At 50.4% G+C, this 26,012-nt stretch overlaps 1 protein-coding gene across 1 annotated transcript; it reads left to right on the top strand.

Moving 5' to 3' along the window:
- RUVBL1 (RuvB-like AAA ATPase 1) lies at window positions 1-26,012 on the top strand. The gene is made up of 11 exons (XM_004692326.2): window positions 1-234; window positions 4,570-4,656; window positions 6,120-6,252; window positions 11,755-11,906; window positions 14,179-14,268; window positions 15,034-15,183; window positions 16,630-16,693; window positions 17,883-18,081; window positions 21,701-21,803; window positions 24,770-24,861; window positions 25,628-26,012. Exons 1-11 carry the CDS (start codon window positions 94-96, stop codon window positions 25,785-25,787), a joined length of 1,371 nt encoding a protein of 456 aa, XP_004692383.1. The 5' UTR covers window positions 1-93; the 3' UTR covers window positions 25,788-26,012.

Here is a 26,012-nt window from a genome sequence, read left to right as displayed (position 1 = left end):
GCCCTAGTAACGGCCGCATGGTAACCCAGGCGCTGGGCGTGGGGTACTAGCTCCTGGTTTTCCACGCTCGTTTTGCTTCCCGGCGTTTGCAACATGAAGATCGAGGAGGTGAAGAGCACCACGAAGACGCAGCGCATCGCCTCCCACAGCCACGTGAAGGGGCTGGGGCTGGATGAGAGCGGCCTGGCCAAGCAGGCGGCCTCGGGACTCGTGGGCCAGGAGAACGCGCGAGAGGTGTGGCGGGCGAACCAGGGAGTTGGGGTCTTGTATAGGGGCACAGTCGCAAGACGCCGCCGAAGTGGGGGGCTTTGGGCAGGGTTGCGCTGGGTGACCCACCGGAATTTCCGCGGGGTAATTAAAATAGGCTGCGGGGGGGCAGCGAGGGTGCGTCGCCCCAGGACTGGGAGATGACTGCCCCAGAACAGGAGGCGACCCCAGCAGGAACAGATTGACTATTTGCTTCACCTCACTGGCATCAAGTCTTAAGTTAGGTCCCTACTCCGTGCCGTGCTCTGTTCGCGACACTGACAAACAGCAGGGAATATAAAATTCCCACACTGGTGGAGCTTGCGTTTTGGTGTGATGAGGCACACTGTACTGCTCAAAAATACTTGGCATATTCTGGTGGGGTCAATTCCTGCGGGACTTTGTCGGCACGATGAGGAATTTGAACTTAGTGAGAGGCCGTGGAAGTCCTGGTAGGCAATTTTAAAAAGCTCACAATGGTTCCCAAGACCTGGTAGCTGAAGGAGGGAAGCAGGAATTTGAAAGAGGAGTTGTGTGCTTTATCCAGCATCCCAGGGCCCAGGGTCCTTTCAGACCACTCACACTAAATAATTTACTAAGTGGCAACTAAGTGCTGTGTTTTCAGTCTACCTTTTTTTTTTTTTTTTTTTTAAGATTTATGTATGCATACAGGGCTGTGGTACAGGCCAGAGGTGTAGGGGTGGTGAGAAGAGTCACCTGAGACAGAGTGGGGTGCAGAACAGGCAGGTTGATGAGGTACGCTGGAGGAGCAGTGGGCAGGTCAGGAGAGGTCTGCTGTGCCATGTGGGTCACCTCCGATGGTGCTGGGGATTGAACTTTCACTGAAGTGGCTGTTGCTCACTTGCAGTGTCATGGCCTAACCCGTTGCACCATCCTGGAGGGCCTTCAGCCTACTTTTAATCACAAAACTACTAAAGTTCTTTGTATTATTTTTTGCAGATGAAAAAAACTGAGGTTGGGCGGGATCACATCAGCTATATCCTCTTCAGTAATGTTAGTGCTGTTATATCCACCACATGAATCTCAAATCGATGGTCTTTCTTTAGTATGACAACCACTCTCATGGCTGCTGGGCTTCAAGGTCAGATCTGGGCCTCTTGGCCTCTGCTGTGGCTCAGCAGCTACAGAAACCTGCACTTACATGAGGTTCAGATTTCTGCCTCAGCTAATAGAAAGGACCAAAAAAAAAAAAAGAAAAAGAAAAAAGTCTCTGGTTTCAGTTTTGAGCATCATCTTTCAAAAAGGGAATATTGACAAAGTCAAAGAAAATTCAAACTTTCTCTTTATGTGGCTTCTGCATCCTGAAGTCCTGCAAGTAACAGACATCGGTTGCATGCTTCCAACACTGTGCTTTATTTCCACTGTCTTGTCTTGACTTTGTTTCAAGGTTTATTTATGCATGCAAGAACTGGGGTACAGGCCAGAGGAGCAGGGTGGGGTGTGTGTGAGAGGATTCACTAGAGACAGGGTGGGGAACAGAACAGGCAGAGGCACGGAAATACACTGCTGAGGGGAGCAGTGGGGAGACAGGAGGTCTGTTGTGCCACGTGGGTCAGCTCCCTGGCCAGGGATCGCACTTGTGCTGCAGTGGTTGCAGGAAGGGCCCTTGTCCTGCTTTTCACTTTCACCCTAAGATTTAGTCTTCCAGCTCTCCCTGGTGGTGCAGCAGTTTGGAGTCCTGCATTGTGAAGCTAAGCTAAGCCAAGCTGTGACTGTTTAAGTGCTGTTTCGATCCCCACCCCAGAGGTGACCCACATGGTGTAGCAGACTTCTGTCTCACCCACTGCTCCCCTCAGCAGTGTACTTTGTCCATCTGCTAGTTCTGCTCCCCACTCTGTCTCTGTTAAATTCTCTCACCCCTGCACCTCTGGCCTGTACCCCAGCTCTGCATGTGTAAATTAAAAACAAAAAAGAATTAGTCCTCACCCACTTTATTATGACTACAGACACACAAAGAAGTTGAAAGACTTGTAAATACTGTAAATATTTGTTTTGATTTATTACATAATTGTTCATTTATCCACCCACCAGTTGATTCACTTTTGCATTTCAAAGTAAGTTGCTAACATTAGTACACTTTGTCCTTAAACCCTTCATCAGGTGTGTCGCTGTTAGGGACTCTGATTTTAGATGAGGAATTTGTTCACAGAGGTTAGGTGGGTAGGTGAGGCCACTCAGCAGGCAGTGGAAGAGTCAGGATTTAATTCCAAGTCCGTCTGACTTTAGAATCCACACTGATACTACAGGCCTTAGTGCAGATGGGAGTTTCCTGAGGTTAGAGGTCAGGTGATGTTATATATTCAAAACTTGACTCAGTATTTATTAAATTGATGAGGGTCCCACCTCAGCTACCGGGCCCAGATGCCTAATTACTATCTGAAAAATGAAAAGGCTTTCCAGTTCCTACTTGTAAATTGCAGTTGACTGAAAATATCTCATAGGAGAGAAGTGGGACCTTAACTTGAAAATTAAATGGAAGCAGACCTGGCATGTGAGTAAGAGTATATTCCCAAATCTAGAAAGTCTAGCTCTGGAGTTCCCCAGAGAGCTCCCCTTGCTGAGGATTCTGGCATCATGGGGATGTGTGGTGGCCCTGTTATCTTTTGAGAACTGCAGCATCTGAAGAATGGCTTGGAGACCCATCAGGGCCTGTGCCTGTCTTTTTTTTAGAATTTATTTACACATACAAGAACTGGGGTTCAGGCCAGAGGTGCGGGAGGTGAGAGGATTCCCCAGAGACAGAGGGGGGAGCAGAACAAGGGGCCCGTGCCCCTCAGCCAAGTCAGAAGTGGAGTAGCTTGCACACCCACGTGTGTTCCACAAACACGTCTCTTGAAGGACTATTGTAAGGGATCCGGGGCCTTCTCCTTGGTCCGTGGTGCTCGAGAGGTAAGATGTGCTCACAAGACAGGCAAGAGCTGCGTCCTTTCCTACAGCCAAGAGAACCTTCTAGACAGTTGAGTAGTAGGTTATTAAGTCCATGGGAGAAGCTCTATGTTATGTAGTCCTGGAATATAAGTGTTCCGTATGGCCTAGTTAAATATTCTAAAATATACAACAATTAGTTCAGACATTTCTGCAATTTGTGTGTGTGCTATTAATAGCTAAACATTTAGAAAGTTAGTCTGTGTTGAAAATATACCAACAAACAATGAAATGCTTTCTCTTGAGACCTAGTGAATCTTACGGTGCTGCACGTTTGACTTCAGTGCAGCATCTGCGTTGCAGCATCTGGGACGTTAGCTGATGCCACCTGGTCACGCGTCTCATTGATTCTTACTTCGCCGTGGGTTACTCTGGGAATCTTACTAAGACTGTGAATCCTCTTACTGGAACAGGGCCCATGTGAGCATGTACACATTGTTTAGCTTCCAATTTCATTTCCAATAGCAGCGATTGTGTGGGCTGCTGGGGTCTATCTCTGAACCCCGGACTCTAGTCACAGCCCCCCTTTGCATCCTCCTGCCCATATTCCATACAGCAGTCTTTTTTTTTTAAGTTTTACTTATGCATACAGAACTGGGGTACAGGCCAGGGGTGGTGAGAGGCTTCACCACGGACCAAATGGGAGCCGAACAGGCAGATGGACGAAGTCCACTGCTGAGAGGGCAGCGGGCGAGACTAGAAAGGCCTGCTGCGCCACGTGGGTCACCTCCGGGGCGGGGAACGAACTTGCACTGAAATGGCTGTGGCCACCTTGCTACATCCTAACCTGTCACGCCACCAGGGAGGGCTGCCATGTTGATCTTTTAGAAACAAATCATCTTAATATGGCACGTAGCCTGAGGCCTTCCCACTGCTTCCCAGCACGTGGAGAAGAAACTTGTGCAAACTTTGCCGTGGATCCTGAGATCTGAGTTCTGTCCCCTACCTACCTCTTTACTTCATCTCCTCCGTCTCCTGTTCACTCTGCTCCCTCAGCTCTTATGTCCCATGGTCGTACCAAGCTCCTGTGGCTTGAATTCAGTGTTCATGTGCCTGGAACACCGACTTGCCCTGTTCAGAGCTTCACGTATCAAGGCCATTGGAGAGGTTTTCTCAGGTCCTTACTCTTTCCCGAATAATTTCTGCCCCTACCGACTTGCGCTGGCCTTCTCTGTTTTTCCTCACAGTCGTGGTCTTGTGTAGAATAAGAGCTCCATGCCCGCCAGGCTGCCTTGCGCTCTCTGCTCCAGCAGCTTGGGCCTCAGTAGACTGACTCAGTGTTAGTTGAATTGAGTATATGAGTCGCGTGGATAGGGACTGGACTTCTCCACAAACATTTTAATACTGATTTATTTTCTCTTTCTGTGTGGTGTCTAGGCATGTGGTGTGATAGTGGAATTAATCAAAAGCAAGAAGATGGCAGGCAGAGCCGTATTGTTGGCAGGGCCTCCTGGAACTGGCAAGGTACTCCACTTCTCTTACTGCCCTAGAGAATGATCCTTATGTCTCAGCCAAATTGAATTTGTCTTAACTAGTCTTTATTTAGCTAAATTGGTTATATGTATTTAAACTAATGTGCAGTAATACAATTGACTGGCTGAAACCCCTGCTTCTGAAAAATTCAAAGCATCCTGGCTGACCTCCAGAGAAGAGAGAATGAAGTCCTCGGAGGGGTCCCATTGTCTCTAAAGTTGTCCTTTATCTCTTTCAAGTTTCCCTTTGCTTTGGAAATTCACTCCTGGCCTAGAGCTTAAATAAATAAATCTTTTAAAGAAAGAAAAAAGAAAATCTCGGGGTGACGTCTTACTTGAAGGGGAAGGAAAACCAGTCAGCAAACATTTTCTCAAACACTAATTTCACCCATCATTATGTTGGCTGTACAAGGGATGGAAGAAAAAGAAAGAAGAATTAGAGGTAGGGCCTTTATCCTCAAGGGGCGTCCTGTCTTCCCGCAGTCACGGGAGCGGGGACGGCCCCAGTGGGAAGTAGTCTGCGAGGTACCTACTGATCTGAAGTGCAGCTGGGGTGTGAACAGGACTGGCATTGAGGCTCAGGGAGCGGGGACCATTGAGACAGGACGTTGGCCCTGCAGCAGCACTGGGAGAGGGTTTGCTCTCTTGGGGATGAAAAGGCCTTCCAGGCCAAGGATGCGGTCTGGCTTGTTGGTATCTGGGAGGGAACTGGCCAGATACTTGAGATTGCACCCGCATTCCCAGTCTGAGCCCTGCTCCTTTGAAAGGGCCTCCTGCGGGCTCACGAGAGCAAGCCGGGCCTGGCTGCGAGACCCCAGCAGGCCTGGTCGCCTTTCTGAAGCAGTAGTACAAGCTTCATCTGTTTCAGAGTTATTAAACTGGCCATTTGCAAGAGAGAGACTTCAGATCATTGGGAAATGATATGACTGAACTGACAGCATATCTTATATTGGTGTCTCTACAATCGAGAGGAAGTACTGTGTTTTGTGAATAAGCTTTTTTTAAACTTTGGAGTATCATATAAATATCAGCTTTAATGACCTCTGCAGGTAGCTTAGCTGGTCCAGTTTTTCTGCCAGAGCTTCATTTCCACCCACTGCTTCCAGCACGTAGGACATGTCAGTCACTTAGTCTCTGTGTGTCTCCGTTTCCCCTTTTGTAAAATGGGGAGAATGATGGTACCAACTTCATAGGGAGAGTGGGAGAGTCACTCACATGGAGAATTAGTCCAGTGCTGGGTGAGCCTCAAAGAAATGTCACTACTAAACTGTCACTACTAAAGATGCCATCCTGTCGTGAGTCAGCTCCACAGAAATTGTCAAGTGTTTATTGTGCCAAATGATAGTAAAGGACTAGAGTTTCAGTTGCTTCTGGTTAATAGTTTTTATAGGGCATATTTCGAATAATTACATTTTCATGAAAGTAAACCAAGTGCCTTTCTGTTGTTTTCTGTAGACAGCCCTTGCCCTGGCCATTGCTCAGGAGCTGGGCAGTAAGGTCCCTTTCTGTCCAATGGTGGGGAGTGAAGTTTACTCGACGGAGATCAAGAAGACAGAAGTCCTGATGGAGAACTTTCGCAGGGCGATTGGTGAGTCCTGGGTTTGTGGGAGAAATCTTTTTTTCTTTCTTTTAAGATTTATTTATTTCTGCATACAGAACTGGGGTACATGTCAGAGGTGCAGGGGTGGTGAGAGGATTCACCAGAGACAGAGTGGGGAACAGAACAGGAAAAAAATCGATGAAGTACACTGCCAAGGGGAGCAGTGGGCAAGACAGGAGAGGTCTGCTGCGCCATGTGGGTCACCTTCCTGGCTGGGGATTGAACTCGCACAGAAGCGGCTCTGACTGGCTTTGTAGAGCTTTGCTTTAACCTGTTGCGACACCAGTGTGGGTCCAACAGGAATCATTTTGATGAAGCCTTTTCACTGTACAAATCACTTGTGTTTGGGCATCCTCAGTGTGATCTGTGTAAGCAAAACAAAGATCCAGCTTTTCTGATTAAATCCTTTAGCAATCAGCAAATGTGGGCCTGGGCTCTGGCTGTTCACCTGACAAAACAGATGTGGCGATAAAGTGATTTTGTAAAAAACAGGTCAGATTTTCCTGGTACCTTTTTTGTGCTTTTAGAGATGACTGTCACTTAAAAAGTTTGGACGTAAGCCAAAATCTGTGTGTATCATGTAGCCAGAGCACCCCCGGTCCTGGTTCTTGAGCTAGAATTGTGGCCTCTCGGAGATGAGGAAGCCATGTTGGGGCTGAGCTTTGATGCCTGGGTGTGGCCTGGAGCTATGGTATGGTTTTGAGCCAGGCCCTACTCCCCTCCCAGGAGGTTATCAACCTGTATCTTACATTTGACAGAACAGTCTCAGAACAATGGTGACCCCATTCATAAGTAGTAGAACTACAGCTTAAGCCTACATTTTCTGACTCTAGACCCAGAAGATTTGAAGTAAGGAGAAAATGACCTCTTTCCCAGGACTTCTGAGGAAGTATACTGGCTCCATTTCTGCTTGTCTTGCTCTGGGAAAAATCCCAGTTTCCCTCAAACCCACTTGTAAAAATAACTGATTCCTTTTAAACTACTAGAAAATGTCTGTTGTGTCTACACCTGGAAGGCCTGTCTCTAGACTCCTGGCCAAACCTGGGGTCAGGAACACGGGCAGAGAGCAGTCCCACTGTACAGTCCCTTCGTTTGTCAAAACACAGGAAGCGTTTTTGAGAAGAAAATGTCATGATTTTGTGAGGAAATCATGAAAGTTTAAGTAAGAATAAATTAGTCTAGCCCAGGATCTTCTCCCCAAGGACTGCAAGTTTTAGGTCAGGGGAGACCTTTTAGGCCTTGTGAGGGCTGGGGAGTTTTCCTGAGTGGAAGAAGCAGCAATTGGAGAATGGTTTCAGCTTGACCAGTACCCCCTGGCCAGTGTAGGGAAGTGGACAGAAAGAAGAGCCAGGGGAGAAGCAGGGGGATGACCAAGAGGGGCTGGTGGCTTAGATCTGGGTTGGCGCTGGTAGAGGCGATTGGATTCTGGGCGTAGTTGATGGCAGAGTGAGCTGACGACAACTTCCTGAAGGATGAGATGTGGGAGCTGAAAGATGAGGTGAGGAAAATTCTCAGGCTTTGCTATTTTTAGAGCTGGGGGAGAAGTGGCGGGGTGCAGGTTGGATGCTCATTAAATGCTGAGGGCACAGTGGCAGCGTTTATCTTTGTAGCCCCAGTTCCTTGCACATAATGTGCCAGGAAAAGTGCCGAAGTTTTTCTGAGTGAGACAAAGGGTGTATTTTAAAGCAGAGAGAAAGCAAAAGTCTGTATCTGGATGATTTTGATTTACATCTTGGCTTTTTTTTTTTTAATGTATTTTGTATTGGTTGTCAGTGTTTAGAAACTGGGAGATGTCATAAAGCCTTTCCTGCTTCTTGAAAGCAGCTTGCACCCCTCAGAGCGGCCTTGCACCTGGCTGTGGGGGAGCCTGAGCCTTGCCCGGCTTCTTTGTTTCCTGCCGGGTCCCCACAGGCTGCCGTTGGGGCTCCCCCGGAAAGATCGCAAACTGTCTGAGGGCTACATTTTGTGTTGTGTTGACTGTTGACTTCTTAAATTGAGATATGCTTTTTATTGGATATGGTTTTTACTGTGAAACATGGGAATTGTTTGGTGTCTAATTTTTTTTATAAGTTTATTTTTTATAAGTTTTTTCTTTTTTTTTTCCCATCTCATTTGTAACCCCCGCGGGTTTCCCATCACCAAGTCACCCTTATGCCATCACCATAATCCCGTGCATCCCCCCCCCACCCCCCGTTTTTGATCCCATTCCCCACTCCATCCCCGCAAAATGTCTCTGGTATATGGCTGTTCATTATTCTTGTTATTTTCTCGCCTGGTCCATTATACTCCTGCTATGAGCGATTTTGGTGCCTATTTTAAACTGAGGTATCACATACACATGGGAAAGTATGTCAACCATCCTCTCATTTACCAGCCAGGCGTGGAGAAAGCGCACCTACTCTCAGCTCCAGCTCCGGGTGCAGCGCCCCGCCCGCCCACCAAGCCCGCGCACGCCATGACTGTGGGCGGGGGTGGGCGCCGGCCTCTGTGGGCCTCAGCAGTCTGTGTCATTGGAGTCCCCACACTGTATGGCCTAATTTTGCCCATACAAAATCTTACTGTGTCAGAACCTACTTGAATATGGTGTCTTGCTTCTTTAGCAGCGCTTATATTTGTGGGGGTCTTCCGGTGTTTTCACATACAGTGTCCACCTTGGTCTGCAGCTTTACTTTGGTTCTGGGGTCAGGAGGTGGAAATGGCTCACAGGACCCTCTTCAAGGTTTAAAATCCTGAGTACTTAAAGATGCGATGAACGTGTGCCAAAGACATTACTTACTTCATAATGAATGAGGTAAACCACGAGAGGTGGTCTGTCGCTGGCTCACTTCTAAGTAGTCTTAATATATATTTTTCTTGTTGGAATATTTACCCTGTCCAGCAACAGCTCCACCTATGAGAAGAATGTGTTTTTATTTATTCAAAAGAGATTTTCATGACTGATAAAATCTGACAAACCCATCTTCTCGTGTGTGCATGTGTTTCGAGGTAACTTAAGTGCTTTAAAATTTGCAAAAATAGAGATAAATTGCCTTGGCATCTGTTTTGTGACTTGCCTATTTTTGAGGGGAGGGGTCGTGCAGTTCTTTGATGGCAGCAAGGTGAAGAGAAATTTCTTGATCCTGCCACAGAAGAAGAAGGCACACCATTGACTCTTCAAAAAGGAGCTCTGGCCGTCTCCCCGCCTTTGAATTCCTGTGAAGCTGGCAGCGGGGGTGGGGGAGTGGTAAGCTGACCAGAAATAAAAAGCAAGGAGTCTGTGCTGTTTCCTTGACGTGATGAAGGTCCCTGTCAAGGATTTAGAAACCTGAGCTGGCAGATGAAACCCGTGTCGTTTGTGTTGTCGATGCCAGAGACAGCGCCAGCTCGGCCCCTTTCCTGGCTCACAGCCGCTTTCATTGTCCGTCAACCACATCCCCTGCCTGCTTGTCAGCACGCAGCAACTTCTAAACAAATATGGGGACTAGTGAGAGATGAGAATGCCTTTCTTCCCATTTAAGGAATTTCATGTCACAGTCTAACAGAAGTATAGAGAAGCTTTCCATGTGGAGGAATTTATCTCTGGGACATAAAGGTTTTGCTTAAAAAAATCAAGTTCATTTTAAAAGTACATACTTTTCCAAGTTTGTCACAATTTTTGATATGTTTCGTATTGCGTGGAAATTTTTTATCTTGATGTTCAGGAACTAAAAACTTGATAAGGCAAAATGAAATATAGACTGTCTTTTGGGACTCGTCCAGAACTTGCATTTGTAGGCTGTCAGGTTGTATGAAGGTGGAGTAAGACATTGCCTTGACTTTACTCTCTGAGAGAGGCTCTGTCCTGATTGAGTTTGGGGGACAGGAGGCTCCCAACCCAGTGATAAGATAACGAGGACACTTGAAAGTTGGACGTGACTGGGCGTGTCTGCCTTCGTTGGCAGCGTTTCCTTAAGCCATTGAGGTGTCTCCATATCAGAAGAGGCGATTCAGTGAGGACACCCAAACCACATCAGGGCTTCCTTCCATCAAAAGAGTTTCTGTTTCCACGTTTGTGAGTAGGAAGGAGCCCGTGATTCCTCCTTTAGGTGACTGCCTCTCAGCCGTGGCACGAGGACCCGGGGACCTCTAGGTGGGGAGTGAGTCCCTGGTGGCCTGGCAGGTGGAGTGAGCTAGAATGGCTTTCTTCTTCATATTTCGAGGCTCCTCTGAAAATAAGTTTAATAACTGGTAACTTATCTGTGGCAGGGCTGTGATTCTGGAGAAAGCGGTTTGTATTCCTTGAGAGTTGTGTGTGTGTGCCTGTGTGTGTGCAGATGTGCGTGTGTATGTGTCACGTCTATTTCCAGGGAAGCTGTGTTTAGTGATGTGTATTCATCTAAAGTCTTCAGTTATTCATGATTATCATTGCTTTGTCAGAAAACCCCAATTTCCTTTTGTCTCATTTTAATATAAATGTTACTAAAGCGTTTATATACATAATGTATAGACAGCATAAGTCACGAGTAAATGAGTTTCCATAAAGTCACATACTCATGTGACCAACACATTTCTCCCTGTTCCCCTGAACCATCAAGCAGAGATGTGCCTATTCTGCCTTTGGAGGGAAGATAGGTCCATCCAGACGGGGCTGGATGGCATGGGCTGTCACGTGGCAGCTTCTTAGAGACCTGGGCTGGGTTGTGTGGAAGTACCTGTGGGCAGATTTCCTGGATGTGGGATGGTTCGCCTGATGATTCTCCGCCCCCCCCTCCCCAATCGACTTATTGATTCATCAGCTCATGGGAGCCTTCAAGGTGCTAGGCCCTCAGCCAGCGGACAGTTTGCAGAGGGCTGGTCAGGTTTCTTCAGTCCTTGTGGGGGTGGCCATTGTCTGGGGGAGAAGGAGGTGTCAGCAAGCTCTCTGGTGGTGTGTGCAGGAGGAGTCGGTGAGGTCAAAAAGGCAGGATGGAAAGGCTCCAGGCAGCAAAATCATTGTATATAAAGGAGGAGGTGTTTTAAAATTAGTCTGATAATAAATCTTATTTTGTTGTTGACAACAAAATTTATTGAATAACTGGTTTTGGTGATATTTAGAATGAGAAGAGACATTTGCCTCCACTTTTACAAATTTTTAAATGATGAATGAGAGTCTAAAATGCAGATCAGGGCACATGTAGTTGATGCTTTCTAGAGTTGAATGATTCAGGTTCAGGGCCCCGAGTAGAGGCCAAGCTGCAGGGCTCCTTGGTGGGCAACCACATCTGCACGTCAGTGTCGAAAACGAGTGTGAAGCCACAGTTTGCTTGTCGGTTCTAAAAATGCCCTTTGGAAATCCGTAATAATAGTTTTTCTTCTTTCTGAATTGCTGCCCCAGTTACCGTGGTGTTTGTAGTGCTGTGCTCCCCAGAACGACACCCCAGCACATGTTGGTCTGGTTGGCTTATTAGTTCTTACGACAGGGAAGTTAAAAAAAACTTGTCCAGCGAGAGAGAATCCTGCGTCTCTCCAGGGCTCACCTGCTATCTCTTTCAGGGCTGCGGATAAAGGAGACCAAGGAGGTTTATGAAGGCGAAGTCACAGAGCTGACTCCGTGTGAGACCGAGAACCCCATGGGCGGGTATGGCAAGACCATCAGCCACGTCATCATAGGACTCAAGACAGCCAAAGGAACCAAACAGTTGAAAGTGAGTACTTGTTTGGGGACTTTGTGCTCTTGCCTTAAATTCAAGGCTGTGTGGCTTTGGGCAGGTGGTGTGACCTCTCTGTGCCCCCGTTTCTTGCTCTGTATACCGTGGATGATGGTGGCGAGGAGAAGTGAAGTGTCAGGGGGCTGAGTCCTAGAGGTCCTCTGCCCACCCGCCAAGTTTCTGTGTCACCCGCGGGAGTCCGTGCTCCCATCAGCCCATCTAGAAACTGTGGTAGATTGGCCATGTAATTTCTCCATCTTTGTTCCCCTTGTAATTTTATGCTCCTTTGATTCTGTAAGGTGGCTTCTTGGTCACTGCTTTATGGTGATCATAAAAATGTCACTTCTTCACGGGGCCATTTGTCTTTTTCCTAACAGGGTTTCCATCTCCAGAATTTGCCTCTGCAGATATCTTTTAAACCTCCCTCTCATCTCTTCCATCCTATATTAATTAGATTTCTTAGTAGGATCTGCCACCTTTCCAGTAATTACATCTTCAGTCAATTCATTTGGGAAATTAACCGATATAAAAATGCTTGAGGGGGGAAAAAGGAATGTATATTCTCCAGTGCAGGACAGATAAAATAAGGCGTGCAGTTTAAACTCAGCTACCCAGGAGGCTTCTTTGCACAGTTTAAGAAAATAGCATGAGGGGAAGGTGAATTTTATTTTCTTACGAAAGAGGTGCTTTCAGCTACCTGGAACATGTGCAAGGGAACCAGGTGACCGCGCCCAGGGGCTGAGTGGGGTCCGCAGGAGGACGCTGTGCTGCTGTCACCCCCAGCACCTCCATCGTGCGGGGCCTCATGGTGGTGCCTGCCACCCGCTGTCCCTGTGTTTCTGGCGGTGCTCTGGGAGACACTGGCCCCCACCCAGCCAGGGAGGCCGAGCCGGCTCTGTTCCTGTGATCGCTGTTGTAGCTGTTTTATGGAGATGGAATTTTGAATAAAATTCACCAATTTTCAGTTTACAGTTCAAGGAAGTTTCATGTTTACAGCTGTGCAAGCCTCACTGTGATCCAGTTATCACCCCCAGAGGAAACTTCATGCCCATGTACAGTAGCAGCTCCCTGTCCCCCAGGTCCCCTGGTCAACCTTCCGTTTCGGCAGATTTGCCTTTTCTGGACATTGCAATACCTGGAATCCTATAGTAGGTGTCTGGCTTCTTTAAAGAGCCTTGGGTTTTTATTCTTTGGTTCTGAGACAAAGTCCAAGTTTTTTTTTTTTTTTCAATCAGTCATATAACATAGCTCTCCTTGATATTAACCAGAAGAAACTCGTTTCTTTTCTTTTTTTTTTTTTTAAAGATTTATTCATTAATATATACAAGAACTGGGGTGTAAGGCAGAGGTTCAGGGGGTGAGAGAGTGGGGAGCAGAACAGGCAGAGGTACTGAAATACGCTGCTGAGGGGAGCAGCGGGTGAGACAGGAGAGGTCTGCTGCACCCTGTGGGTCAGCTTCTTGGCCGGGGATGGACCTTGTGTGCAGTGGCTGGAGACAGCTTGATAGTGCTGCTTTAACCCCGTGCCACCAGGGAGACCCCTAGAAGAAACTCATTTCTAAATACTGACTCCTACAAATGTTGCCCTCGGCTGTTGGACGGCCCAGATCTGGATGACCTGCAAGAAAGCAGCAGCTTCCAAAGTGTGCTCGTTTCCTTTCCCGGAGACGAGTGGGCAGGGCGAGGCCCAATGCTGGGCTTCGACTCCAAGACTTGGGAAAGACATTGGCTGTGTTTCCCTTTGAATTTTACACATCTCTGTTCACATCTGGTGCTGTTATAGATGAGGAAACAGGCTCAGAGAAAATCAGGCCTGCCAAATGCCAGCAGAGAGGGGAAGCAGGTTCTGGAAGTTGCAGCAGATACAGAAAGTTCCACCCTCACAGTGTGAGAAAAGCAACGAATTGAAGCAGGGATAACTCTGAAGGGGGGTGCTTAGGGCCAGTGGCCCATGGACAGACAGTGCAGGCCCCTCCGAAAGGCAGCAAGGCCGTATTTGCCAATTTGTGACCTTGTGAGTAAGGGAAGGAGCACAGGTCTCTGCTTGTGCCCTCTCTAATGCAGGGGTGCTCACGCCCGCTTTGCCTCTGCGACACCCAAGGCCCCAAAGCCGGTCTCTTGACACATGCACGCATGCACGCACACATCCCCTTGGCATGTCCTTAGCTACCCCTGATCTCTTGGAAAACGTGTCCATAGCACGTCAGGAATAAGCATAATATACACTACAGCTCTGTCTTTTACACTTGGTTTGTTTTCTCTTTTTAAGCTGGACCCCAGCATTTTTGAAAGTTTGCAGAAAGAGCGAGTGGAGGCCGGAGATGTGATTTACATCGAAGCCAACAGTGGGGCTGTGAAGGTAAATGCCATGGGTCGCTCACCGGAGGAGAGCGAGGCGACAGGAGATGTTTTCCTGGGGGAGGGAGGGTGCACTTTCATAGGGAGACGCCGAAGGCAGGTCAGCTGTTGACCCTTTGGGTTGAATAAAGTTTGCTTCCTCTTTATCTTCATTCTTTAACCTTCTCATGATTAAAACAGACAGTCTGTTAGAAAAATACTACAACCTGTTTAGAGGTGGAGTACAGGGCGAGAAAGCCAAACAACTGTAGTCATTTTCAAATTGAAATGTGCAGTGTCTTTAATCTTCCTTTTATCTCTCTGGTATTTTCTTCCCAAGATATATGCATGTGGAAAGGAATGCCGCATTAGTTGGCATTCTTTTTATATCTGATTTTCAGTGTCCTGTACAGTGTTCCTCACTGTTTAATGGATGAGCATAATACTTCATATCATACAATAAATCACCCACCTACAAAAGAGTCTGAACCGTTCCCGCCGTCTCCAGTTAATCTACTGGATTGCCCTTTATCGGGAATTGCATACAGTTAAAAGAGAGGAGGAAAAAGATTCTTGGAGAAAGTATCAGGTGTTTTTCAAGTGGGTTTTGGAGCCCGGTGATGAGCAGATAGCGCCCTGCTCGGCGCTGGGGTGGGGCCGGTTTGGGAGCCCGTGAGCGGCTGTCAGGCCCGCGGCGGGAGCTGAGACCTTTATCTCCCCTAGCTGTGTGCCGCTGGGACTTGGCAGTGGGCCGGCACCGGGTGCTCAGGTTTCTCTCCTTTTGCAGAGACAGGGCAGGTGTGATACCTACGCCACAGAATTCGACCTTGAAGCTGAGGAGTATGTGCCCTTGCCGAAGGGAGATGTGCACAAGAAGAAAGAAATCATCCAGGACGTGACCTTGCACGACTTGGACGTGGCCAACGCCCGGCCCCAGGTACCCCTGGCTGCTGAGGCCGGAGCCTCTTTGTGTGCCCGGAGCTGCGCGAGTGAATTGTCAGTCTTGGGCAGACGGTCCTTTTTGTCTGTAATGTTCAGCAATTAACAGCGACATGAGCTGCGGAGCGACGCCTTTGTTCCAATTCAAATGCTCCAGTCACAGATGATTTCATTGTATTGTTCTTGTCCCAGCCTGGCTCTGGCCGCCCAGCTGCCCTGTGGCTTCTCTCCAGCAGCAGCGGCGGGCGGCCGGGCGGGCACCAGGCTTCCCTGGGCATGGGCGCAGGAGGCAGGAGGGCGCTCGAGCCCGTCGCAGGTTTCGAGAGCCTGACAAAGCTCCGTTTCCCCGCTCAGCGGAAGCCCCGGGCTCAAGCATTGGGTGGAGCTGTATCTGCTGGTGCTGAGCCAGTGGGCTTCAGGCCGCAACTGGTCAGACGTGGCAAAGACGTTATTATTTCTGTGTGCCATTTCTGGGAAATGTGTGATTTTGAAAATCCCAGCTTTTCCCTGCTGTACTCCACGTTGGCTTCCTCTTCAGCCAACTCTTCACTTGCAGGGAATAGACTTTCCGACTTAAGAGTGTGATCCTTGTGGGTTTTGCCCTATGGAACCTTGGCTGGGGCCTAAGTGACCTCGTGGGAGCCTGTTGGCTTAGAGCATTCTGGGCTGAGGGTGGAAGCCAGGAAGTGTGCCCCTCTGAAAAGGACACCCTCGTTCCTGCTGGGCTGTGTGCCGAGGCTCCGGTGCTGGCTTCCAGGAGCCCTGCCGCCTTTCACTGGCGCGCAGTTAGTGAGCAGGTCTGGGTCCCAGCACCCAGTCGCCAGCAGGTGCTCGCTGATGTGGGGTCAGTGACAATAGCGCCTCTCTCCTTGTGACCCTCTAGTGAGGGATGGCGTGCTAGACTTGGGACATGGCCAGACAGATTGTGTAGCCAGGTCGCGTGAGGGGAGGCATAGAAACGTCACAGGCCACATCCTTACATTTGCTTAGATGGTCCGTCTGTCCCCAAGGGACCGGGGGAGGCAGTGAAGGGTCAGACACCCCGCAGATAGTGGATAATTAAGAGCCTCCCAGGAAAGAGGATGCTCTTCTGGCGGAGGGACTAGAATCCACACACGCGTCATCGTAGAAGTTTGGTTGTTCCTGGAGGGTGGTCCTGTGTGACCCGAGGTAGCTGGGGAGGCCGGGGCTGACCCTCAGAGCTTAGACTTCCCACAAAGGACTTCCGTTTGATGTTTGCAAGTCTGAAGAGCCTGTTGAAAGCTTCTCTGTGTTTAGAAGCTCCTCGAATTTTCCAGTGGAGATCTGTTAGGGTGTCCGCACCTCAGGACCCCATACTGCGTTAACATTGGGTACTGGCGGATTTGCAGGGGTGGGGTGGGGGGCTGTGACGCTTTGGCAGCTGCCTTAAAAATCAGGGCTGACTCTATGTGTCTTGTCTTAGGGGGGACAAGACATCCTGTCCATGATGGGCCAGTTGATGAAGCCAAAGAAGACAGAAATCACAGGTAAGAGGGCAGCAGGCTAAGCTGGAGGCCCTGGTGTCTGAGATGTGGCTCAGCAGTGTCGTCTTCCTCTGTGTGAGGACCCTGACTGCAGGTAAAGCCTCTAGCTGCAGTTAGCCAGCCCTGGCCTGCCGTGAGCTCCCCACCCACGTACTCGCGCCTCCCCGGACAGCACCTGAGAGGGCTGTGGGGGCTGGCACTGGCTCTGGTCTCGCTGGCCAGCCCCTGGCTCTGTAGGACGTCTCCCACTCGAGTGGCCACGGCAGGCTCTCCTGCCCTGGAGGCCCCTGGCCAGGGTCCCCTGCAGACCATGGGGCCCTGCCCGGCCTCCCGCACAGGTCACAGGGAGGCAGGGAACACGGCTGCTCCCTGTGAGCCGGGAGCTCACCCTGCTTCTCTTCTCCACGCGTTTATCTCCCTTTCTGCTAATTACCACCTTAAGCCTTGGTACCTTAAAATGTTAAAGACTAAAGCTCTGCTCTTGCAGTTTTAGCGCGTGGGCGCTCCAAGCCCTCTGCATCTGGGGTGCTGCGAGCAGTTTCTGCCTCGTGGCTGTGGTGGAGGCGCTGTGTCAGGTCTCCACGCTCCGTGCTAGCGAGCAGCTTCCTCCTGATGACAGCTAGTTTGGGAAACGAGAAATGTCCAGCTTTAGATGGGTCCTTTACCCTGAGAGAGACTTGTCCCTTTTGGAGCTGAGATTAGGCCTTCGTTGCTCACAGGATTCCTTCCAAGGGATTCCAAATGCACCCTCATCCTTTGTCCAGGCGCTTGATTGATTGAAAGTTAATTAACCTGAGCTTTGTCATACTGGCCTAAAAAGAAAGGGCCACTTACTAAGTACAGGACTGGAAAATAGTATGCGAAAACTCACTTCATCCAGTGCCCCAGACCCCGGAGATAGTGGGGAGCTGTGCTGGGAAGTGCGAGCAATAAGGCCTGGCGGGGAGTGTGACTTTGGAAGAGCCACAAGACTGTGCTCAGGGGAGCGGCCGACTCCTGTGGTGTGACTACCTCTGTTTCCAGATGTTGAAACTGAAGCCCCGAGTGGCTCAGGACTGAACTTGCAGGCGGTGACAGAGCTCACAGTAAAACTAGGCTCCCAGCGGGTCTGGATTGAATTGGGATGGGGTGAAAGGTGTCACAGAGAATGGGGTCCCTCCCCTGACCTGGCTTGTCCATCTTCGCCTTCTAGATAAACTTCGAGGAGAGATCAACAAGGTGGTGAACAAGTACATCGATCAGGGCATCGCGGAGCTGGTCCCTGGGGTGCTCTTTGTCGATGAGGTTCACATGCTGGACATCGAGTGCTTCACCTACCTGCACCGGGCCTTGGAATCTTCTATTGCCCCCATCGTCATCTTTGCATCCAACCGAGGCAACTGTGTCATCAGGTAGGATGGCCGCCTGCTGCCACAGACTTTATGACCTGCCACCTAAGTCACTTTGAACTCATGACACCATGCAGGGGGCCATGTTTATCTGGAGAGCAACATGGCTTCAGAGCTGCTTCAGGCACCGGAGGCCACAGCCAGCCTCTCTGAAGTGAGGGGCTCCCACCCCTTCTCTATCTTTCACTCGATGTGCAAAGTCAGGTCAGATGGGCTAGTCCAGGGTGACGTCACCTGCCCTCGGGGAGGTGTTGGTGGCTTTCTCAGGCGAGGAAATGGCATGCGACATAGCGTACCCCGGTCATGAAGACAGGTAGGACGAGACCCCTGGGCCTTCTGACAGTGGAGCGTTAACAGAAGCAGTGCTTTCTTTCTGTCCGTGTGGCCCTCCCTCGCCCATCCACCAGGCCTGCCTTTGGGAAGGGAGGATGTGGGAGCCTGGAAGGTGAATGGGGCTCACCTGCCAAGATGTGCCCAGGGCTGGGCAGGGACTTCCTCGACCTTTCCCCCGTAAGTTCTCTGGAGGCTGTGGGCCCCAGAAAAGGGGCATCTGTGGGCATCTCTCAAGCCTGATATCAGTGGCCTCACACTTGGGAGTTTTCTTGCTCTCTTAGTTTTCTATGCACCTGTTTGAATGTCAGAGGATATTGGTGGGGGTATGACGGGGTAGTAAGACGCCCCATTTTAAGGCTTCAGCAGAGTAAGGGGAGGTGGGCAGAGCCCTGGAGGCAGTGTGCTTCTGGCAGGGTGATAGGGATTTTGAGAGAGCCCAGCCCCTGAATAGCTCAGCACAGAGCTGGAGCCTTCCTGAGTTGAGAACCTCAGCTGCTGATATACTTGGTCTCGGCCCCCTGCATGACGGCAGGTCAAATCCGAGGGGCTAGCAGGGAAGTTCCTGCTGGGAGCCTGATTGAAATCAAAAGCTTTGCTGCTACCCCAGGGTCAGAGACCTCCTGTCCCCCATCCCTCTTCAGATGGTCGCTGTTGCTTGAATTCAACCTCATGTGGCAATAGCTTGTGGTTGCTTTTTGAATCTCTGTAGTTCTGTCTTGACAAGACTGTCGTCAGGCATTTCTGCAATCTCTTGGGCGGAAGGCAGCTTGTTCCGCAATCTTACCAGAAGGTCCAGGCCGGCCTTCAGATCAGGAGCATGACTGTGGGGGCGCCGTCTGGGAACTGGACATGTCCTGGTGCTGGGTGATCCTCGTGCCTCGGTTGCATGGACTTTTCTTGCGGGTCTGTGGTTTGCCGGACTTTCCTGGCTTTAGTCAGACAAGCTTCAGTCCGACAGCTGGTGAACGGGCTCAGCTCGGACAGATGGCGCCCCCTGCTGGGAAGCTCTGTAACAGCCTCCCCTTCTCCACAGCAGCTGCCCCTCCCCAAACCTGATCTCAGAGTACTTTTTTCCGTTGCAGCTCACCCAGGAGGAAAGCATAGAAACATGGCCGCCTAGTGACTGCGGCACCCCAGGAGTCCTTGTGGGTCACACCCTGTCGGGGAGCACGGGGAAGTGGGCTCTTGCAGCGTCAGCACCTCTTGTGCCTGGCATAGTGTGTTCCAGAAGTCATTTCCTACTAGTACGATCTATAAAAGGAACTTTGTACGAAAGATTCACAGCATGGTTGCAGTTCAAAACCATTTTGCTTTTAATTCCTAAAAAAGTCTTAGCAGTCTTTAAACAGACCTTCTGTTCAAATTTTTAACTTTTTGGACTCAAAACTACAAGGCATTTTCTTAACGCAGTCTTACAGGTTACGCTCTTTTCAAGTTTGCTCAGGTTGCTTCTCGTTTCCTTCAGTCTTTGTACCTTTGGGCTCCACATTGTTCCTGTGTCTAAGTTGAGAGTGATTTGTCACGAGGCTCTAGAGAGATGAGACATTTTAACATGCAAAGTTGGGGTCTTGGACAGATCCTCCAAATATGATTCAAAAGTCCTAAGTAGAATTAAATAACTATAAATTAAATATAATTTCTTAAGGTTATTTTGCGTAATGTGAACACTGCAGTCATGTCCAATACCAGCGTTTGACTAATGTGAGATTGATCTTCATAATTCTCACATGTTGCTATTTTTAGAAATATTTGTTTTAGGCAAAGATACATTTTCTCTAAAGTTATCTTAGCATTTTAATTTTTTTATCTTCATATTAGGTTTATCTTCATATTAGGTTATCTTCATATTAATTTTGAAAGGGCTTTTTTTTGTACATTATATTTATTTTTCCATTTTAATTCAAATGCTATTGTGCCGATTTTGGATTGTTTTTATTGTGGTAAAATGCATACTCATAGAGTTTGCCGTGTGAATTACCTTGAAGTGAACGACTCAGTTACATCCACGATGTTGTAGCACCGCACTGCTGCCACCCCCAGACAGAGCTGCACCCACTGAGCGCTGAGTCCTGTATCCCTGCCCGCCCCTGGAGAGCTGGGTCTACTGCAGGGACTGCCTGGCCTAGGCATTTCCTGGAGGCAGGGTCTTGCCACCTGCCCTTTGTGGGGCTTCTCTCACTTAGCATAATGCTTTCAAGCTTCACCCTGCTGTGAATGCATCCGAACAGCATCTTATTTCTGCAGTAATAAAAATACATTTGTGCCTGACTGACTGGATAGAATTTCTACAGAGAGATTTTTTTTGACTGATGTCACATTTGTCGAGTGTCTAGTTATATTTGTGCCAGATAGTCTGATATTAACAATTAAATTCAAATGAGCTGACTGGCTCTTTGTTATATTGCTGAGCTATGACCATAGGGAGGCCAGAACCCCAGTAGAGGGGACCTGCCGCCCCAGCCCTGTGGGAGGCTGAAGCCCGGCCCCTGTGCACCAGGTCTGCCCAGCTTGCTTCCTCTCCAGCGCCTGGCACAGCAGCTCTGTGGGGTGGCAGGCTTTCCCACTAGGCTTGGCTAAAGATTCAGGAGAAAAGCGGGAGACCTACTTGATTGTAGGGCTGCATATACAAAGGAAAGCCTTCCAGTGCTTTGCTAGTCATCAAGGAAATGCAAATTCAAGCAAGGTGTTAGTGACCACTCATTTTTCTAAGCCATTAAAGCAGGGCAGTCTTTAAGAGTTGTTGACACAGGTTGTACTACACTAGATCGGGTCACTGTCACTAGGTAAGCGAGGACATTCACTTGTTCAAACAGATGTTCAGGATTGTGGACTGTGCAGCCACTGCCAGAGCTGCTGAGGAGATGCGCACAGCTGTGTGCACAGAATTGTTCTTCAAACAACGTTCATATAGACGCAACAATTGGAAGTTAGCCAACTGCCCAATAATTTGGGTTTACTAAAAATGCCTAGCATTATTAACACTGAAGGAAAATGGAGAAAAGCAAAGACAGTTAAGTATATACTTAGAATAATTTGGAAAATGTGTACCTGAAAAGTTAATTATCTAGGGGAATATTTTAAATGGGCTCTTAGGTGCTTTTTTCCTTCAAATTTCCTATGGTATTGATATTTGTGGCAACAATGTGGCTAAAGCCGCCTTTGATGCCATGCTTGTTACTCTGAGGCCATGGCTCTGAGTCAGGAAGGGAACCAGTTGAGGGGGCACCTCAGCTGTGTTCAGTGTCCAGGCTGATGTCAGAGGTTTACATGTGGCCATTCTGCCCTGCAGAGGCACCGAGGACATCACCTCTCCTCACGGCATCCCTCTCGACCTTCTGGACCGAGTGATGATCATCAGGACCATGCTGTACACACCACAGGAAATGAAACAGGTGCGCCTCCTCCCGCTCCCTGTTTTCTTTTCTCTTTTAGCTCCTAGTGTTCTCTGTGGCTCTACAGAGAGGTGTCCAGGGGTTGAGTGAGATGGGCTCTCCCTCACCATCCCACCCCTCAGCCATAGCCTTGGGTGGTCTGAAAGGCACCTTGAGCCCTGCTCTTCGCTTCTCCCACTTGCCCAGATGGCCTTCTGGCCAGTGGGTGGATGACTTCTTCACCGGCTCTGCCTGGCCCTTCTCCTGGGGCTGGAGCACTGTGCCTCTTTTAAGGCATGGTACCAGCCCGTGGACTTGCTGAGACAGCATTCCATTTCATACCCAGAATCTTGAGGTGGAAGAGCTATTATCCTGTCATTCTAAAGACAAGGACACCAAACTAGGCTAACTAATTTGTCTCAGTCCATAAAGCTTGTTGGTGGTCAGTAGGTGAGAGCTGACTGACTGGAATCCAGCAGGTCTGGTGCCGACGAAGCCCAAGTTCTTCATCGCTGGCCCACCAGCCTCCCACCTGCTAGAAATACCTCAGTTGTGGCTAGATTCCCAGGGCAGTTGCTCTGCTGGGCCTGGCCTTTTACAGCTCCGAGGGCTCTCCTGGGCCCTCCCCGGTGGTCCCCTTGCTCACCTCTGGCTTGTGCAGCCTGGCCCTGCCGACAGTTAACCCAGCGTCCTGAGTGCCGTAGTGATGCGGGCAGCCAAGCTCTCCCTTCATACCCAGCACTGACAGGATACCAAAGCACTTAGAGTATAGTTCATAGTGGTGACTGCGTGCATTATTTAGGAGATAGCGTCAGTGGCTGGGGGCCTTGTCACCAGATAATGGTCTCTTGCTCTCGGATGAATGCTAGGTTGAAGCCAAGGCATTCATTGAAAAGAAGCAGAAGAAGCAAAGGAGAAATTGGTCCCTCTGCCATTCTTCCCGTTGGATCTGGAGTCCTGTGTCCTCGGGAGTGGCAGTCTGCACGCTCATCAGAGCACATCGTGGCCAAGCAGCTTGGTACGCTTCTGAGCCTTGGCCTTCGGTGCAGGGGACATCGGCTCTTCCTTTCAGGGTTGTGGAGACTGAGTCACCATACCTGGAGGCTGCTGTGCCTGCAGCTACGACTCCTGATAGGGCCCGAAGCAGCTTCACAGGCTCCATGAGGTCCTTATGACAGCTTTCAAAATCAGCCTGAGTTTGAGGCTTAGGAAGAAGGAGGGTCTCGTGGTCACAGGATAAGCTGCAGAGTGAGGGCCCCCATTTAGCTGGAGTCCACAGTGCCCGCTGTTCTGTGCTGTGCCTCGAGAGCAGTGACATCTGATGGGGTCAGCCAGAAAGCCCTCTCCCCATGCTTCTCGAGCTGAGCCAAGGACGATGCTGCCAGGACTTGGGGTGCTTTGTCCAGACAGTGCGAGGGATAGCCTTTCGCTGGGGCCGGGGGTCGGTTTGTTTAAAAATAAACAAGAAAGGAAACGTAACGTGTATACTCTGCCATCGGAGCTGACACCCTCATAAACCATCCCTGCAGGTTATTAAATGATTAAAGGTCCAATTCCTGAACTGTCCACTGCTGAGAGGCTGAAGCAGGGGCTCCTGTCAGCTCTGACCCTCTGAGAGTGCGCACAGCACCCCTGACCTCCCTGGAGCGGTCCTTCCTCCTGGCGGCTCGCTGTGCTCCAGGCTCAGGCGTGGCCTCCCTCTGCCCAGGCCCAGGCTCTAGTCCTGGCATCTCCCGGAGTTTCAGAAGGCCCCTGGACATTGTTCTTGGCAGGACCTGCACATTTCCTCTGTCCTGCTGTCTCTGAGAAGCCCTCTTTCCATGCGTGCACAAACCCGTGGGCTGCTGTGAATGGAGTGGGGAGCAGGCGCCACCTGCTCCTTTCCTGTCTGTCTTGTGCCCATCCAGAAGCTTCTTTACTTGGCTGCTTTCGGTTTTGGACCCTAGATGGTGAGACCCCTCCTGCACACCCTGGCTGCCCTGTGGCTGAACAGGTGTTTATAAGACTCGTGAAATATTTCAATATTCTGTTGGTGTTTAGACATCGGGACATTTCATTCGAAACAGCTCTGTGTGTCTGGACAAAATCGAAGACCTTCCTGCCAGCACCTGCCCGGCAGCCCTGGCTCACGGGGGGCGGCAGCCCCGCGCCCGCCCCTTGCCCAACACTCTTCTGCAGGCCCCGGCGTGAGGGCGCCCTGCCCCCGCGCGGCCACCGGCTGGCTGCCCGAGAGAGGCTGGCACAACACGGGGCCCGCTCTCCTGCCCGCAGGCTCTGCCCGAGAGCCAGTGTCCATCTCCCGGACCCGGCCCCTCTTCCCCTTTTGGCTTTAGCTGGGGGCAGTTTTCCCACTTCTTGTGCCTCTCTACCTCGGGTGTGTTTTTATGGCTTTAATTTAAACAAGGGCTTCTTGATATCTTGTTTACGAAGCTGCCAAAGTGAAAAATTCCTGTATTATATGAGGCTCGAAGTCCTCGAGTTATCTCAGCTCCACAACACACAACATCATTATCCCGGCTGCCCCTTATCACTCAGTGCTGCTGCGCCTGCGGACGGAGCCCGAGCCCCGGCATCCGCCGCCAGCGCCGCCTCCCGCTTGACCAGGATCTTGAGCGGCAACAGGCGCCAGCCTCTCCTTGATAGATTAGATATCTCCCGGCGATGTTCTGAGGGCTGTAAATCTTTAAAAGTAACTTTTTTGATTTATGGAACCATCGTATTTATCAAGCAAATAAAAAATGTCTCTTCCTGCCCGAGTGTGTGCAGTGGCAGTGCCCACGCAGGCGCGCTCGAGGGAGCTGGCAAGCTTGGGCAGCGCTCGGGGCTGGAGGCGCAGGGGGCACGGCCACCTGCGGGAAGGTGGTCCACCCCTGACTGGCCGGCCCAGGCTGCAGTGGGCCTCTGCTGCTGTCCTGCCATGAGAAACGCTGAACAAAAGTACAGGGCCCTTAGGGTGACACTGCTGATGGATTTTTCTCCTCCAAAAGATTATTAAAATCCGAGCCCAGACAGAGGGGATCAACATCAGCGAGGAGGCGCTGAACCACCTCGGGGAGATCGGCACCAAGACCACGCTGAGGTGAGCTGGCTGCGCCGCGCCAGGTGCAGGCTGGGACTGGAGCAGGCCCCGGCTCAGGGCACGGCCCTGCCCATCCTTACCTGGTGGAAGGGTCTGTGTCACAGGAGTTGTCGGGGTGGGGGATGGTGTTTAGAAATCTAAAGTGACAGTCGGCCCCTGTCCCGGGCGCCCCACACTGGTGACTCGGGGCCAGGCCGCTCGCTCAGGAGAGTCCCGGCTCCGGCGGGTGCCCGCTGGTGGGCCGCCCGCTGCTGTTCTCCCGACCTGGTGGGTGCGAGGGAGGTGCAGGCGTGGGTCGCTTGTGCTGGAACCGCTATCTGGAGGAGCTCACCGTCAGAGTCCCGACTCCCTTGGCATCCTTCCTCACGGGCTAGCCCCACTTCCGCTCGCCGGCTCCTCCCCTGAGACCGAAGCAGGCTGGCCCGCTGTTTTGTTTGGCAGAGTGGTGCCTTTCAAATTAGTGCGTGCCATGCTTTGGCAGGGAGGGCCTGCGCTTGCCTTGGGCTCTGCTCCTTTCCCTGCCGGGCCTGCGTCCTGGTGTGGGGCATGCAGGACCCCGCCTGGCACCCTGTGGCTCTGAGCTGTGTTCCCTCCTTGGGGAGAGCACTTAAACTGTGGCAGGTTGTGGTTGGCACCTCTCACCTGATGACTCTGGCCCCTCAGTGGCATGTGACAGCCGTGTCTGTGGCCGTAGTGTGCAGCTGGCACTGGGCGCAGCCACTGCCAGTTTGGTGCCCATGTCACTCCTGGCCCCTGCCCACTCCAGGTATTCGGTGCAGCTGCTCACACCAGCTAACTTGCTCGCTAAGATCAACGGAAAGGACAGCATCGAGAAGGAGCATGTGGAGGAGATCAGCGAGCTCTTCTACGATGCCAAGTCCTCGGCCAAGATCCTGGCTGACCAGCAGGACAAGTACATGAAGTGAGCAGACGTCTGCTGGACGCAAGACTGGCCAGCGTGCAGGAGGTGCCCCCGGGACTCCGGGCTCTGTCCCCACTCAGGTGTGGCCAGCAGTGTTCTCAGCTCCGTGGGACATGTCCCTTGACTTATCAGAATGTCTCTTGTGGTTGCTCACCACAGGGACTCACCTGACGAGTTTTCTAATTCCTCTAGGTTATTTTGTTAGGTTCTCCTTAAATAATAATAATAA

Source organism: Condylura cristata, unplaced genomic scaffold (assembly GCF_000260355.1).
Source record: "Condylura cristata isolate star-nosed mole 26May11 unplaced genomic scaffold, ConCri1.0 scaffold00033, whole genome shotgun sequence".
Taxonomy (NCBI): domain Eukaryota; kingdom Metazoa; phylum Chordata; class Mammalia; order Eulipotyphla; family Talpidae; genus Condylura; species Condylura cristata.
The sequence above is the reverse complement of the archived record's forward strand: the minus strand, read 5'-3'. Positions and strand labels throughout refer to the sequence as shown.

What these genes read in the sequence shown, in the direction of transcription:
- RUVBL1 (XM_004692326.2), top strand. Translation starts at nt 94, where the DNA reads ATGAAGATCGAGGAGGTGAAGAGCACCACGAAGACGCAGCGCATCGCC. An exon ending in GGCCTCCTGGAACTGGCAAG is followed by an intron (nt 4,657 to 6,119) that starts GTACTCCACTTC and finishes TGTTTTCTGTAG; the next exon opens with ACAGCCCTTGCCCTGGCCAT. An exon ending in GGCACCAAGACCACGCTGAG is followed by an intron (nt 24,862 to 25,627) that starts GTGAGCTGGCTG and finishes TGCCCACTCCAG; the next exon opens with GTATTCGGTGCAGCTGCTCA.